The sequence below is a fragment of the Vigna unguiculata genome, chromosome 10, assembly GCF_004118075.2.
Source record: "Vigna unguiculata cultivar IT97K-499-35 chromosome 10, ASM411807v1, whole genome shotgun sequence".
NCBI classification, from domain to species: domain Eukaryota; kingdom Viridiplantae; phylum Streptophyta; class Magnoliopsida; order Fabales; family Fabaceae; genus Vigna; species Vigna unguiculata.
In genome coordinates, this window is record NC_040288.1 from 38,338,519 (window position 1) to 38,356,096 (window position 17,578).

General features: G+C 30.4%; 3 protein-coding genes across 3 annotated transcripts; all 3 read right to left on the reverse strand.

Moving 5' to 3' along the window:
- Window positions 1-3,285: 3,285 nt before the first annotated feature.
- Window positions 3,286-11,012, reverse strand: LOC114165646 (germin-like protein 8-13). Its single transcript, XM_028050219.1, has 3 exons — window positions 10,763-11,012; window positions 10,591-10,649; window positions 3,286-3,831 (listed from the first exon to the last, which is right to left on the reverse strand). Exons 1-3 carry the CDS (start codon window positions 11,010-11,012, stop codon window positions 3,286-3,288), a joined length of 855 nt encoding a protein of 284 aa, XP_027906020.1.
- Window positions 11,013-12,500: 1,488 nt separating this feature from the next.
- On the reverse strand, window positions 12,501-13,290 carry LOC114166635 (auxin-binding protein ABP19a-like). The gene has a single exon (XM_028051388.1). The coding sequence runs from the start codon at window positions 13,249-13,251 to the stop codon at window positions 12,622-12,624; it is 630 nt and encodes a 209-aa protein (XP_027907189.1). The 5' UTR covers window positions 13,252-13,290; the 3' UTR covers window positions 12,501-12,621.
- Window positions 13,291-15,063: 1,773 nt separating this feature from the next.
- On the reverse strand, window positions 15,064-16,009 carry LOC114167467 (auxin-binding protein ABP19a-like). The gene has a single exon (XM_028052560.1). It carries the CDS (start codon window positions 15,956-15,958, stop codon window positions 15,338-15,340), a length of 621 nt encoding a protein of 206 aa, XP_027908361.1. The 5' UTR covers window positions 15,959-16,009; the 3' UTR covers window positions 15,064-15,337.
- Window positions 16,010-17,578: the final 1,569 nt, after the last annotated feature.

Consider the following 17,578-nt stretch of genomic DNA (forward strand, 5'->3'; position numbering starts at 1 on the left):
ATGGGCCACAAACGTCAGAATGCACCAATTCAAGCAATTCTGACTTCCTTGAGGGTGGATGCTTCTTAAAAGATACTCTGGTTTGTTTACCAGCCATGCAATGAGAACATTTCTCCAATTCTGCATTTCTCAATTCCATAAGCACATCCTTTTTAGCTAAGCAGTTAAGCCCTTTCTCACTTATATGACCAAGCCTCCGGTGCCACAAAGATGCCTCCATATACATAGCATTCACACTGTCTTTAGCAACCAAAGCTTTAGTCCAGTACAATTTAGATTGTTTCTCCCCTCTGGCCATAACCAAGTTACCTTTAGTGAGCTTCCATTTACTAGAACCAAAGTGATTGTCATAACCACAATCATCAAGCAACTGCACAGAGATTAAATTAAAACGGACATCCGGAGCATGTTTGACTCCTTTAAGCAACAACTGCACTCCCATGTTGGTTTGCAGGCAAACATCACCAACACCAATCACTTTAGACTCACCATCATTACCCATCTTCAACACTCCAAAATCACCAGAAGTGTAAGATGTGAAGAAATCCTTCCTAGGTGTAACATGCAGTGTAGCACCACTATCAATAATCCACATGCTCTCATCAGATACAAGATTAACGGACTCAAAGTCACGAAGAAGAACAAGATCACCATCTGTAGCAGTAGTGACACGATCATCATCATGATCATTCTCTCTCTGTTTGCCCTTCTTGTCTTTGTTCTCCTTTTTCCACTTAAAACAGTATTTCTGAATGTGCCCAGTTTTATGACAAAAATGGCACTCTAAATTCTTGTATCTTGACTTGGACTTGCTCCTACTCTTCTCTCTACCACCTTTATGTTCCTTTTTATGACTTCTCCCCCTAGCTTCTGTAACAAGCATCTCAGACTGAGATGAAGAACCATGTGCCTTCCTTCTCATCTCTTCATTAAGAGCACCGCTCTTTGCCATCTGAAAAGAAACAACACCATTCGAGGCAGAGTTTGTAATTGAAACCCGAAATACCTCCCAAGACTCTGGTAGAGTATTAAGCAACCATAATCCCATAACTTCGTCATCAAACTTTATGCCCATTCCTGACAATTGATCTAGGAGCCCTTGAAACTCATTTAAGTGATCAGAAATAGAAGAATTCTCCCTGTACCTCAAATTCATCAAGCAATTTAACAAATACAATTTATTATTGCCCGACTTAGAGGCATACAAAGACTCAATCTTCTCCCACAAAGCTCTGGCATGTGTCTCATTAGCAATATGATTATAAACATTATCTTCAACATATTGCCGAATAAAACCACATACCTGTTGGTGCTCAAAGTCCCATTCTTCTTCAGACATAGAATCTGGCTTCTGTGTAGTAAAGACCGGAAGATGCAATTTCTTAACAAATAATAAATCTTTCATCTTGCCCTTCCACAAATGATAATTTGTACCATTCAAAGCAACCATCTTTGCATTTGCCTCCATCATTCAAGCAAGTAAATATAGCCCAACCAAGAGCTCTGATGCCACTCTGATGGGGAAAACAACAACAAACAATATACCAGAGAATGCAGCGGATATAATTTCCCCTAACTTGCAAGAATCTATGAGGAGCAATAATCAAAGAGCAGCAATAATAAATCACCAAAAGCACAAATAAAGGCACCAAGATTTTTAACGTGGAAAACCCCTCAAATCAAGGGTAAAAACCACGAGTCGTCCAGACCAAAGAAATAGCTCCACTGTGATCAACAAGAGTACAAAAGAGTCTCAATCAATAGCACAAATTAGTGCCAACACCCAACCAAATAACAAAGCAACAAAGCTTTCAAATAGAGAAGAACAAGAGAGGAAAACCTCTACAAATCACTGCTGCAGTGCGAAATTAATATCTCCCAACTCAGACCTCGTATCAAAGATCCGACCGGTCAGAATGAAGATCAATGAGTTCCAAACCTGCTGTAAAAATTTCAGCCCGATCCAACGGTGAACGAATCCGCAGCGCCGAATTTACTGCGACAGCTCTATGAAAAACGTGAACAGAATTTTTCCTCTACCTCTTCCTCTATGTGTTAGGGCTTTCAGTGTATTCTGACTCTATTGTTCTGCCTCTCTCTTTATTTTATAGCCTCCTCTCCACTAGGTTTAAGTGAGACATGGGCTTCTCAAATTTTGGGCCTTTTCTCCACATAGGAAGGGAGCCCAATACCCAACACATTATTAGTGGATACATATATCCGTTATACTCTAATTTAAATTAAAAATATATATAAAAACATGATTAAATATTAACATATTTATTTTGAATGAGTTATTTTTTATCAATTAATTTTTTTAAAAATCGTTTTTTTGTAAACTATCATCCAACACTATTTAAAAGAGTTATTTGGACTTTGTTTGAGATTTATAAATGTTATGTATTTTATTTTATTTGAATTTATGATTAAAATATGTTGTTAAATATTTATTTTTATTATTTTGTAAATACCCGCGGGTACCCGTGGATATACGTGGATATTTAAAAATTATGCGGGTACCTGTATAATGGATTCCCGACAAATATGGATACGGGTACATGACAGATATTTATCTAGCTGGTAAGGTACGGAAGAGCTACTACCCATAACCTACCCGTCCCATTGACATCCCTAATTATGGGTCATATAATTACAATATCAAATATTATGAGTGTAAAAATTCATAGGAATTATGAAAATATGAGAGATATGATATATAAGAGATATGTTACTTTATGTTAGGAGGAACTTGTTATTCTATGTTATTCATATGAGTGAGTTGAAAGATTTTCCTTATTTATTACCAGATCAGTTAAATCAAGTTAAGGGTGTATTCTTCACCCTTGGTCGTATCTTACACAATGGCCAATCGACAACAATCACATGTGAATGAATTAAAAATAATTATCACACGACTTTACGTAATTTTTTCTTAAAATAAAGTCACAAAATTATTGATCCGAAAATTTTGCCTTTTCAACGATTACATACATTACTATTTTATTTATTCATGAATATAATATTATATATCGTTAAAAGGCAAAATAATAGTTTGATATGGTTTATATATATTTGACATTTATTTTAATTTTTGTAATAATAAAAAACGGCGTGAAAAGAGTGTAAATTTAAGATGGACATAATAAAAGACGAAGAGTAGTGAAAAACAGAAAGAAGTTTATTGAAATGGTGACAATGATTATTGGAAGGAAAAGACGAAGAAGAGTGAAAGAAGTTTATTGCAGAAGACGATTCATTGTCACTAATACGTTGGCAATCGCAATCCTAGCCGGTGCCGTTGAAACGAGCCTTGTTCCTCCTGATTTGGTCTACATCAAGGAAGGTAACTCGGGAAAGGGTGGGGCTTGGGACGTTGCTGGCATACATTTCAAGATGTTGAAAATGGAAACGAGGGTTTGCGCTACTATAAGCGGCAAAACCAATGGCTTCCCCCCTACCAACATTGTCAAGAAAATGCAGCCGGCATTTTGGAATAATCATAAACTCTCCTTCTTTGAGGTAATTCACATAAGCTCTCCGAGTTGCCAAGATTGTAACATTCATTGCACCTTGTGTCACATACAGTATTTCACTCGCACCATGACTGTGCACCGGAAGAGATCCACCTCGCCGGAGCAATACACGTCCTGCAGAAATTCCCATACCATTGAACATAGGAGCCTCCATAACAGATGCAGGGAATAGTACAGCGTTGTTTGGGACTTGAATGCCTGGTTTTCCATTAAAACTGTACTTAAAGTCTTCATCTGTTACTGTTTCAGCGGGCACGCAGTGATACCCAGCAGGGCCGTCTGGTCCCTTCAGGTCTGCCTTGCAGAAGTTTTGCAGACTATCACCATGGCAACCAGTGGCGGAACTTGCTCGATATTTATGGGGGTGCCAAAATATACTTAAAATTTATATATTTAATTTATATATTTAATTATGGATCCGTAAGATTATTTAACTTAATAATAATTGAATCAATACTAAAATTTTTAGTTATATTTTGTTTTTAATGTAAATAATCATATCGTCAGCAAAAAAAATTCATCTTCCGCATTATTTTGCAGTCTTATTTTGATAATTTTCATTGTAGAAAATTATCTTTTTGATATAGTTGTAGAAATAAGAAGAGTTAAAATAAGACGAGACAGATTAAAAAATCAATGAAATAGATGTAATTGACTTCCTATTTTTGTCAAAGATTGATTTTTTCTATTTTCTTCCTCACAGTAGCTTCCATTTTATCACTTTTAAATAATTAATTTATTCTTTTATTTCTTCATCAATATACTTATGTTTTAAAAAAAATACTAAAAGATAATTTATCATAATCTAAATAAAAATTGTGATATGTAATTAATAAAAGAAAAATATATGATAATCAAGTCACAATTAAAAACTAGTTATTAAAAAACACTTAGTGCATTGCTTTTTCTTGATATTTATAAAAATGAATATACCAAATGCTCGTGAGATAAAAAATAATATTAATTATTAAACTAATATTTCACTATCAATTGAGAAAAAAAGAATTACTTTTCTCTTCAATAATAGAAGAAAGCATACAAAAATGAGAGCACAAAATAATGAATTTGTGTTCAACTTTCTTTTTTTCTTCATAAATAAAAGAAAACAAAACAAATAAAAGTCTAAAGTGGATACAATATGTGAGAAACTCAAAAAACAGTGAGAGACAAAATAAAAAATATCTTAATAAATTTATTTATTTTTTATTAAATTTAATTTTATGTTTTATTATTTATTAACATTAAATGTTATATTTTATAAAATAAATAAAAAGATATCTATTTTAATATTTATCAATTCCTAATATATATTTTTATTATTTAAAAATTCCAAAACATTAAATTTTTTATACATAATTTAAAAAATTAAAAACAAAAAAAAATTCATATAATATAAATAAAAAAAAATCAAAAACGTTGGGGGGGCCACGGCTCCCCCCTGTCCCTTCCTCGGTCCGCCACTGATGGCAACTCCATGCAACAACACCACACACTAACACCATCATCACAATCTTCTTCATCATCTTTTTCTTTTTCTCTTTCTCTTTCTCTTCTGATACCACAATGGAGGGACTAATATACTTACCTCTATTTATAACCAACCAAACCTACACCTTTTTCACAAAAGAAAATGAGGTTTTGACAAAATTTTATTTTCAAGTTGACAAACTTTTTATAAAAAAAGTAATTTTTTACTTTATTTAATAGTTTGCCAATTTTTATATAAAAAAACATTGTTAATCGATCATTTTCCTTGCACAAACTCTCTATTCAATACATGCTTTCACGTGTCCATTTAAAATGATTATGTCCAAACTAACTTTTATTTTCATTTTTTAATCAAATATTAATTATTTTTTTTTTACTTTTTCTTACAAATAAATTATAGGCTTTAGTACTCATTTTCGTAGTGTTCGTTGCGGATGGTCCTCATTTTGGTAAAACGTTTAAAATGATCATCTGAATGTTTAATATGGTCCTCATTTTCGCAATTCTTGTTTTATTTGATCATTTCCTGTGACGTTGTTTAAATCATTAACGGAACATTGTAGAGGTGATACAATTTGTATTAGGGTATGTTACGTGCCACCTGTACAATGCTGCGTTAATGATTTAAACAACGTCACAGAAAATGACAAAATCAATCAAGAATTGCGAAAATGAGGACCATTGTAAACATTCAGTACACAAATGAGGACCATTTTAAACATTCTGTCAAATTGAACAAACACTACGAAAATGAGGACCAAAAAGGTATTTAAGCCTAAATTATATTGATATATTTGTATTTTTGTTCTATAAAAATAACATATTTATTCAGATAGCAAAATGATTGTTGTTTATATTTTTGTGTACGAAAGCAATAGATATTGTTGATGGGGAGAGAATTATTCTTCAGCTACACACTCTCCAAATTTTTTGATGTTTTTATTAGGATGAATAATAGAATCTTTCCTATGAATATTCTGTAAATTTGCTTATGTTTTGAAGGAGAAATTTTTGCTAAAACTCGTAGTTTATTAGATAATTAAAAAACAAGATGTTAACAAACAAACTATATATATATATATATATATATATATATATATATATATATATATATATATATATATATATATATAATTCTTTTATTTTTATAATTTTATAATTTTTTTTGGTTATACACTTTCATCCTCTTTTCTAATTGTTTTTACATGTTCTATATCTATAAAATTCAGTCTTTATATGAAATGTTATTTATGTATAATTACATATTATTTTATATAATTATTTCACTTTTTATTTAATTTTTATTTAATACTAATTTAAAATTTTAGGATTTTTTTTAAATATTTGACATTAAATATATTCTTTTCATGTGGAAAATTTGAAAATATCATATTTTTTTGTTATTTTTTATAATAATTTATTGATATTCAAATTGTAAAAATAAAATGAATTGGATACATGTATATCTGTAGTCCGGTAAAAATAAGAATGAAAAAATTTTTATTCCAGCTAAGTATAAAGATAAGATGAGTATGATTTTTTTTTAAAAGACAAGAATAAAAATAATAAAAAATTTTCGTAACTCTTCTCGTCCCCGATTCGTTAATTTTATTTGTATTGAGTTCTTGTAGAAAAAAAAAAGTACTAATTAAATTAAGTGCTACTAGTTAAGGGGCTTTTATTTCGTGGCTAATTAAGTTTGAAATTTTGTTAATATTCACATGATCACATGTAACACTTGATGATGTCTTAAAAACAGATTACCTTATGAAAAGGAAATTGTAATTAAATGCCGCCAACTACTTACCAGATTTTTTTTTCACAATTTTAATATAAATAAATATATTACAATATATTAATAACACCGACTATTTATAGAACAAAGGATATTCTATTTTATCTTACATTGATCTGCATTTAGTTATATAATAAGGGATTATTATCATTTTTTTTTCTATAGTACAATTTTTATAATTGTAATATTCTCTATCCTATTTATTAATAAATATTTATTTATGAAAATAATGTTATAAAATATTTCATAAAAAACAAATTACACTTGAAACAAAAAATTATTTTTAAAAGATCTTATACTATGTTATAAAATGCATACATTTTAATTAAATATAATTATTTTAAAATTTAATTGTGATTCTTTTAACAGCTAAAACTTAATGATAATAATATTATAATTAAATAATGTTATTTACCATAACCAAATATAAAAATTTAATATAATGATATCAGTCTATTGAAATTATTAACATTTGTAATATTTATCTATACTTTAATTTTTTTAATAATATAAAGTTTAATACTTTAAAAATAAATTACTTTTTGTATACATGATTATGCATTAAATAATAAAACATATATTTATATAATTATTTGACAACTATAATAATATTTTACAAAAAAGTATTAACACAAATATTATATTTGTTAATTATTAAAATCATAATAAAAATAATACCACCCTAGATTTTCAATTAAAATAAATAAAAATTATTAAATGTGCTTCTATTGTAAGTGAGGAAAATTTTCATAATATTATTATTTTTATGTGAAAACAATTATTAAATATGAAGATGACAAAGAAAATATAACTATTAAATATAAAGATAAAAAAGAAAAGTCGTAAATAAATATTAACGATTTTTTGTAAAAGAAAATTAATTATATAAACAACTCTAACATTTGTCTAGAAAATATTGATATATAAATATTTGGAACAAAATTTAAATAATTTTCAATATAAAATATAAATTTAAATAAACTTAAATCTTGTTAAATTTGGTTTCAATTTGACTTAGCATGAAATTGCTTCATTTTTTTGAAAAATTGATATTAAATTGAGACAAAATAACAAGTACAGATATATCACTGTCAGGTCACACTGTCTCTACTACGTGACAAAATCCTAATTTGGCACATGACATTTTTTTAATTTAAAAAAAAATCACGAACTAGCACATGATATATCAATTATCGTCGTCGCTCGTATTGTACTAACAAAAATAATCAAATCATACCACGTTTTAAATAAGACCCAATTAACACCTCTGAAAATTTTAACTTTAAATTAAATGATACTAGTTAATGGGTTTTTATTTCGTAGCTAATTAAGTTTGAATTTTGGTTAATATTCACATGATCACATGTAACACTTAATGATAATTTTATCTCCCAAAGTAATTAATGCTGCCAACTACTTAGCTGATTTCTTTTTCACAATTTTATTATAAATGAATATATTATAATATATTAATAACATGCAACTATTCATAGAACAAGGATTATTCAATTTCACTATTAAAAGAATTCATATTTCTTGTTAATTTTGTTTTGAAAATCTTTTCTCGTAGAAAATATTAACAAATTTTGTTGTGAAATTTCTTTTGCAAGAAATTGCTACCAATTTTTTTGTAAAATATTTTGTATAAAACACTTTTTGCAACAAATTTTGTAGAAAATATTTACAAATTTTATAATTTTGTAGGAAATGATTACCCACAAAAGAATTACCTACCAATTAAAATTCTTAGAAAAAATTGTAGGAAAAAGTATTTTCTTAGAAATTTTTTTAACAAATTTGCAAAAAAGTTCTAAAGTAATATGAGAATTTATAGTAGTGTTTATCTTATATTGATCTGCATTTAGTTATCTAATGAGGGATTAATATCATTTTTTCTATAATACAATTTTTGTAATTGTAATATTCTCTATCCTATTTATTAATAAATATTTATTTATGAAAATAATATTATAAAAAATTTCATAAGAATTTTTTTTAACTAGAAACAAAAAAATATTTTTTAAGGATCTTACTTTATTTTATAAAATGCAAATATTTTAATTAAATATAAATATTTTAAAATTTAATTGTGATTCTTTTAGCGGCTAAAAATTAATGATAATAATATTATAATTAAATAATATTATTTACCAAAACCAAATATAAAAAAATAATATGATGATATTAGTCTATTGAAATTATTAACATTTGTAATATTTATCTATTTTAATTATTTTTTAATAATCTAAAGTTTAATACTTTAAAATATTAATTAATTTTTGTATATATGGTTATGAAATAAATAATAAATAAATAATAAAACATATATTTATATAATTTTTCTGTAATTATTTTTAAGTATTATATTATTTTACAAAAAAAAGTATTAATACAAATATTATATTTTTTTATTATTAAATTAATAAAAATCATAATAAAAATCACTACAAGAATGTATGTTATTTTTGTCGGCCAAAAATGGACGCCAGTAGTGTAAAATCGACGAAAAAAGGACGAAGGCATCGGTCAAGCGACGACAACATGGATCACGCCCATTTCCTGGATGCAAAGCTCATTTGCGTCGGCTAAATAGGGACGCACATTTGCTGCTTATTTATCGTCGGCTTAATCCACGAAAACTCATAAAAAATATAATAATAATTTTGTATGCGTGGGTCAAGCCCACGCACACCTGAAATATTTTCTGACTTTTGCGTGGGCTAAGCCCACGAATGATTGAAAATTAATGGCTGAAGCAAGGCTTTGCGTGAGTTTAGCCGACGCAAACAATTTGTGCTTTAATCGTTGGCGTCAGCCTTACGTGGGCCAAGCCCACGCAAATACCTGCAAAACAAGTTATGACCCAGCTGGGCGATGGTGATGAACCATCTCACGCAACAACAAAAATGCACTGAAGAGTAGGTCAATGAACAACAAAACACAGTGGAACAAGCAATAAAACGCCATATCTAAGCTAAGATGAAGATGGCATCAAACGAAGCACACATGCAATGCAGGGGTGATAAAGAAATGCTGCAACACTAAGTCTAAAGAACTAATTTCAGCAACAAAAAGCCAAACAAAACAGATTCATTACCCCTCAGTTCCATACAAGCAACAAAACAAAAGAAGAGAAAATTACTTATATGATATAAAATCAATGTTGAGAGAGTGATGCAACTGCAGACCCAAGTGGTGATGTTCAAAAATCAAAGTGAGTGGCTGATGAGTGGTTGGTGGTGTTTGATTAAAACAAACAAATAACCAAGTTCTTGTGAGAGTGAAAAGAAGCAGAAGATTGCAGATAGATAAGGAAAACACTTACTCTTTGGCACATCAAAATCAATGTTGATCTTGGTTTCCTTCGTACAACAACCTAGTCTTTTTCTTATAACCACCAACGTCCTTTTCTCTGTATGCCTCTCCAAGGTTGTTTCAGAAACTATCAATGTCAACGCCTAATCATTTCCAGTTCTACATCTTAAAAAAGTACCTAAAAACCAATATGAGGTGAAATTGCAATCCTAAAATAGAATAGTAGAAAACAATACCACAATACCTACACTCCATCATAACATCAAAACATCAATCTCGTTTAAATCTCAAACAAAAGAACAACTCAAAATGCACATATATAATTTTCAAATAAGAACTACTCAAATGTACGCTCCAATTTTGTCTTCACAGTTTACAATAATATCCAATCAAACCTCAATTAATTCCTAAACGAAATCCAATCGAGAAAACAAAGAAAGAAGGGAAAAGTTAAAATACCTCTACGACGCCAACAATGGGGCTTAAAGCCACGAACTCCAAACGATTACAGGGATACACTACAACAACGACTTCAATAACTATCGTGACCGCTAAGAGCGAATGTGGATTTTAACGAGAACGCGAACCCTAGTTGTACAGAGAAGCTCCAACAGAACCCATTACAACGCACATGCTTCCAATTGGGTGCGAACGAAAACCCCTAAATCGCGCCTATGAAAAAACTCTTCATTGCAGAGAAGAGAGTTTTTGCATTGTGTTGCTGACGAGAAGCTACAGGGTGAAGGAAGCTTGCTGTTGTGCCTTCTCTCACTCAAGCCTTTACGCTCGTCACCACAGTCATCTCGCCGGAGCAGCTCGCGACGTTGCAGAACCACGCCTCGCCGCAGTAGGTGGCATTGTCGAAGAAGTTGGAGCGTCATTGCAGCAGGTGGTGTTGTAGTTTCGCTCGCCCACTAGCCTTATTGAGTTTCACCCACTCGTGGAAGAAATCCCTTGCCAAGGAGCGAAAAGTGGAACTCACTTGAGGAAAGACGAAGGGTGTGAAAAGCTAAAGGTGGAAAAGTGAATTTTGATGGTTTCCCAATACTTTAACCTAAAATTTAATTTTTTTTATCTCAGCAATTTAATTTATGTGTGGGCTAGCCTACGCAAACAATTTAAATTGTTATGCGTGGCCCTCCGACGTCAGCTATTTGGTATGTATGCGTTGGCCGAACTGACGAAAAGCTTAACTTTATAATTTTTTACATTTTCACAAAATAGAGAATTTTTATTTCTAAATAATTTTTTGTTATCGTCGGTTTTGCGTGGGCCTGACCGACGTAATTTGTGTCACACACCAATCCGACACCATGATTTGGAAGCTAAATCAGTGCATTCTTGTAGTGAATATAACACCGTAGATTTCCAATTAAAATAAATAAAAAATATTAAATGTACTTTTTTTTATCTTATAGAAAATACTAAACAAATCTATGTTTCAAATTACATTTGAAATAAATGTTTAAATATAGTTTTTGTGAAGATTATTCAACCTGATAATGGTATAAAATTCTCTATGGATAATTTTTCTCCTCAAAAGGTATTATTCATCAAACAACAATATACAAACGTCCGAACAAAATGATTGATCGATGGAGGGAAAATTTGGATCTACAAAAATGACCGTAAAGAAATTGATATACCTTGTACCGCAACACATGATATGATTGTAATCGTAGAGACAATCAACATATTAAATATTCCTATATGGAATGTTGTGTGAGAGAGATAGCTATAATTTTTTTTCGTTTAATATAAACAAAGTCATTCAGACAGATAAATGATTAAGAATCCGATTCGTGATTTTGCATACTTGCAATTGTTTAATGATGGAGAATAGAAAACAAAAACAATGAAGGATTAGATAAAAAAAGGAAAATGATTTTTTGACTACTAAATTTTGACAACTTTCTCTTATAATCTTAGGTGTCATTTTTTAATTGGTTTTCTATTTTTCCATTTTCTCATTCTTAATATTCTAAAACCACTTAAGAAATGACACCTCATGTTGTAAAAGAAAGTTGTCAAAATTTAGTAATCAAAATATCATTATTCTATAAAAAAATGTATTATGGTAGAATGTACCCCGTTGAATAAAATTGAAAATGTAGAATGTTTTAATTTGCAATTATAATTTCTTTCATAATTCTAATAATAATAATAATAATAATATTTCACTTTTCTTATTATACCTCTAAACTATTCATATGTTCGTCTCGGAAATTTTTTTTTTAAATTGAACTGCAGCGAGCATTTATGTTGACATGCAAAAGTTGGTAAAATTGTAAGGAGTTAGGAATTGAAATAAAAATATACGTAATTTTACGACCCTCTGCACTGATTATACACGATTAAAAGTCAAGCCCTAAAATCATAAAGTTTTGGATCCAATATAAATATAAAAACAAAACACATACACACAAATTTATTGTACTTGAACGATTAATCGGTAACAAACACCAGAGGTGAGTTGATTCATAAGTATTGCTAGCCTCTGCCACCAAAACGAGCCTTAAGCTTCTTCACTTGGGCAACGTCGAGGAAGGTAGTTTCTGCAATCAACTCAGAAGGTAAACTGTTACCAAACAACAAGAGATCAAGAAGTTGTGCTCCAGGGTTTGCGCTACTGAAAGCCAGAAACGCAGTGGCTTTTCCCTTTCCAGAATTCACTTGAAAATGAAGTTGTCCTTGTGGGAAAACCATAACATCTCCTGCTTTCAGAGTCTTCGAATAAACTGCAGATGGTGTCATAAAACCAGCGGTGATTTGACCTTCCACCACTATCAAAAGTTCAGTGGCAGCAGGGTGTGTGTGCATTGGGATTGATCCACCTTTTGCTATGTCTAACCGTGCTGCGGAAACACCAAGACCATTGAGACCTGGAAAATCAGTGACGAATGCAGAGGTTAATGCAGCATTGAAGGTGTTTGTGGTATTTCCGGCTATCAAGCCAGAGAACACAAAGTCATCCACCGTCACTGTGTTAGGTGGCTTGCACTGATAGCCTGAAGGGCTATCAGGGCCCTTTAGGTCTGCTACACAGAAATCATTGACAGCAGCATAGGAAGTGCATGAGAGAATAGTGAAGAGGAATACAATCTCAGTTATCTTCTTCATCTTTCAACTTTCATCAATGAATTGGTGTGAAGGTGGGAAAGGTTTGCTATATTTATAGCCCTTTTCGTATAATGGACGACCAAACTTTACATGCAGCAACCAAGAACGAGTTCAATTTTATAATAATATATATATATATATATATATATATATATATATATATATATATATTCCCAACATAGTAAATATATATATGTTTCTGTCGAGATATGTGATTAGCACGTGGAACATCGACGTGGTGTACGACATGCAAATTATTTAGGATAATGTAATATAACAGACATATCAGAGGATCAGTATAATGGAGAATATGAATTTAAGGATAAGAAATATTAGTGGTTTCATTTCATCCACCACTATGCGACGCTGCTACCGCATCACTCTTCTCATTATTGCACCTTCATGATCACACACACAACCTGGCTCTGCATCTCATTACTCTGAACTTATTTTCTGTTTCTTTGGATTTTTGTTAAAAAAAGAAATAAACTTAGACGTGATGATTTCCATAGTTTTGGCTTAAAATAATAGTGTAGATGTTTCCGATGGAAATCCAAAATACGATGCTTATTATCTTCCTCTTTCAACTGTTGTAGATGTATGCAGAAGAAGATTGAGATCACTTTCTGAAGCAAATGATTGAGATTTTCCCTCGATCATACCGTGCTTCACGTGTTCTGCTTCCATTCCCGTTGCAGTGGCCCATCACATGGTTTTTATTTCTCTTTGCCTTATTTTTGGTAAGTCTACCTAAGTTATGATTCAATATAAATAATAAATAATGGAGAATGATGCATGCACGCACTATTGTATACTAGTTGTTGGCACCTGCTGATGAAAAAAGAAAACAAATTTATTGACACAAAAAAAAGTAACGTTTAAGTACTTAATATATACTTAGTATTTAGTATATTGATTTGATTTTTTAATTTAAAATTATAATATATATTATTATGTTATTAAAGATTGTTCGGTGAATGCATTTAAAATACAACGATATTAAAGAAATACCGCTACAAAAAAATCGTTTTAGGTAACAATACAAAATTGTAAGTTAAATCACAAAAATCATAGAATAAAGTTTAGATAACAATTTTTTAAGTGTAGTTTAGGTAAGCATAGCTGTAGGTAATACGATACGATGTTCAGTATGACAACAATTTTAAAATTGTTGTTTAAAATCCTTATAAAAGGCAACAATTCTAATATTTTTCAAAACTTCACACTTAAAACTGTGAGCTCTTGGCGTTTTCAGTCTAAAATCAAAGGGAGAGAACAAATTCAAATTTTTACGTTTTTGGAACTAAATTTTTCATTTTTAGTCAAAAAAAAAGAGAGGAGAAAATAGTTCTAATCTAAAAGCTTTAATTTTTATTGTATTTTAGACCATATTTTTTTATTAGCCTACATTTTTTACAAGTAGTATTTATATAAATGTTGTTTAAGATAATTTTTAAGCTATATCTAAATATATGTGACATTTACTATGTTTAGACCATACCAGTAATCTTATTTAACGTCGTATAAAAATTGATTTTTATTAAAAGTGATAATTACATACTTATTTTTTGGACCCAGACAAATTCATATAAGCCCATAACTGTCAATATTTTGGGCTGCATATAATAGATAGGGGTGTGCTTCTTCCTGCATCCCATTTTTTTTTTCTGCACCTCCAAATTTTTCATTTTGCCCCTATAATTATCTTTCATATTTTTAATAATAATAATAATATATTTAAATAGATCTATTTGAGAAAATTAATAACAAGTTTTATCCAATACTTGAACAGTATTTATTATTTAAGTCAAATTTTTACAAATTCTCAACATAAAACTTCATAATAATCCTTTAATCACTAAATATGTATGAACATATTCCATTCTTCATATTATACATCCAACGTATTCATATAGGTTAAAACATATTGGAAGAGTTGATAAAATTTGACGACTAAAAGTCAAACCCTCAACTCATAAAGATTGGGATCAAACATAAATATAAAACAAAACACTCGTACGCACAAATTTATAGTACTTTTAATTGATAGAACAAACACCAACAGTGATGTCATTCATAAGCATTCCTAGCCTCTGCCACCGAAACGTGCCTTAAGCTTCTTCACTTGGGCAACGTCAAGGAAGGTAGTTTGTGCAATCAATTCAGAAGATAAGCTGTTACCAAACAATACAAGGTCAAGTAATTGTACTCCAGGGTTTGCGCTACTGAAAGCCAGAAAAGCACTGGCTTTTCCTTTTCCAGAATTCACCTGAAAATGCAGTAGTCCTTGTGGGAAAACCATAACATCTCCTGCTTTCAGAGTCTTCTTGTAAACTTCAAATGGTGTCACAAAACCAGCAGTGATTTGACCTTCCACCATTATCAAAAGTTCAGTGGCAGCAGGGTGTGTGTGCATTGGGACTGCTCCACCTTTCGCTATGTCTAACCGTGCTGCGGAAACACCGAGACCATTCAAACCTGGAAAATCAGTGACAACTGTAGAGGTTAATTCAGCATGGAAAATGTTTGTGGTGTTTCCAGCTACAAAGCCAGAAAACACAAAGTCATCCACTGTCACTGATTTCGGTGGCTTGCAGTGATAGCCTGAAGGGCTATCTGGGCCCTTTAACTCTGCCACACAGAAATCATTGACAGCCGCATCGGAAGTGAATGATAGAAGAGCCAAGAGGAGAAAAATGTTAATCATCTTTATCTTGAAACTTCGATAACAGGATTTGGTGCGAAGGTGATGTGGGAAGAGCTAGATATTTATAAGCCCTGTTGGCATATTGGACGACCAACTTTTTACGCAGTAACCAAGTTCCAGTTCAATATGTATAAAATTTTAACAAAAACTTAATCAAAGATATTTAAATTTACCGTTAACTTAAAATTTGATTAAGCCTCTTTCGATTCTAACCCAAGTGTATTCGGCAGACATGCAATAACCGCATTTCTAAGGTATTACTCGCTTTGGAATGTTTGAGCTCTATCACGATTTTGTCCTGCGCTAAGAGTATTTAAACTTCGTTTGACCTCGACTTTTAAGTAATGTGAGACTTATTGGGTATACCAGAACAAAGGCCGAGATATATATCGGAAAAAGAAGAAAGGATATTAATTGAGTGTTGTCTTTTTTAGGAAAGACATACCATCATTTCAATTTTCCTTTAGTTGTAGGTAGCACGCTTAAAGCAAGTTTTTAATTTTAATTACGTTGTTTATGTTTTTATATTTGTATGTAACAACACAAGTTTTTGTTCATACTAAACAATAATCTTGACTGAAGAATACTTTATCTTCGTTCACCACTATCCCACGCTATTCACCTCTGCCATTATTGCACCTTCATGATCACACGTCTCATTGCTCTGAACTTAATTCATGTTTCTTTGAATTTTTGTTAGAAAGGAAATAAGCATAGACGTGATCATTTTGGTAAAAGTTTGTCGTCCATAGTTTTAGCTTAAAATATGATAGTTTAGATGTTTCCGACGTGAATTCAAACTAAGCTGTTTTATTTTACTCTTTCCACGGTTGTAGATATATATATATATATATATATATATATATATATATATATATATATATATATATATATATATATATATATATATATATATATATATATATATATGCAGAAGAGTGAGATAACTTTTCTCAATCAATGATGATATTTTCCCTCCATCGTACCGTGCTTCACCTCTTCTGCTGCCATTCTCATTTTCACAGCATTTTTATTTCTCTTTTCCTTGATTTGGTAAGTCTACCAAAGTTATGATTTAAATAATGGAATGATGCATGCACACACTATTACACACTATTATGTTGGTTGGTACGTACTCATGAAAAAAAAATACTAGTTGACACCAACCAACAAATTACTATCGAGATGAAAAACCTAAGATTAAAGGTAAAATCCATTTTTTAAATCACAATTACGAGTTTCTTGTTGAATCATAATCATGCTCATATATTGAACTGACTCATGTGAGAAGTTTTTATTTTAAGCAACTTCTCTTTTGAGACTTTTACACATATTATTATAAGAATTAACATATACATTTTTGTAAAAATGTTTGAGTACTACATAATTATTTTATATATATATAATAAAAATAAAATCACAATTGGCCTCACCTAATTATATAAACCATATCAAACCCAACTAGGTTCAATATAAATAGGCCAGCAGAATAAAATGTTTAACTTCTGAATAAACAATAATACTATATTGAGAATGAACTTAATTAAACACTCACTTAAATGTCAAATTGCTTTTGCAAGTATACTTTCCTGGATTGACAACTTAAGATATATTAGCAAG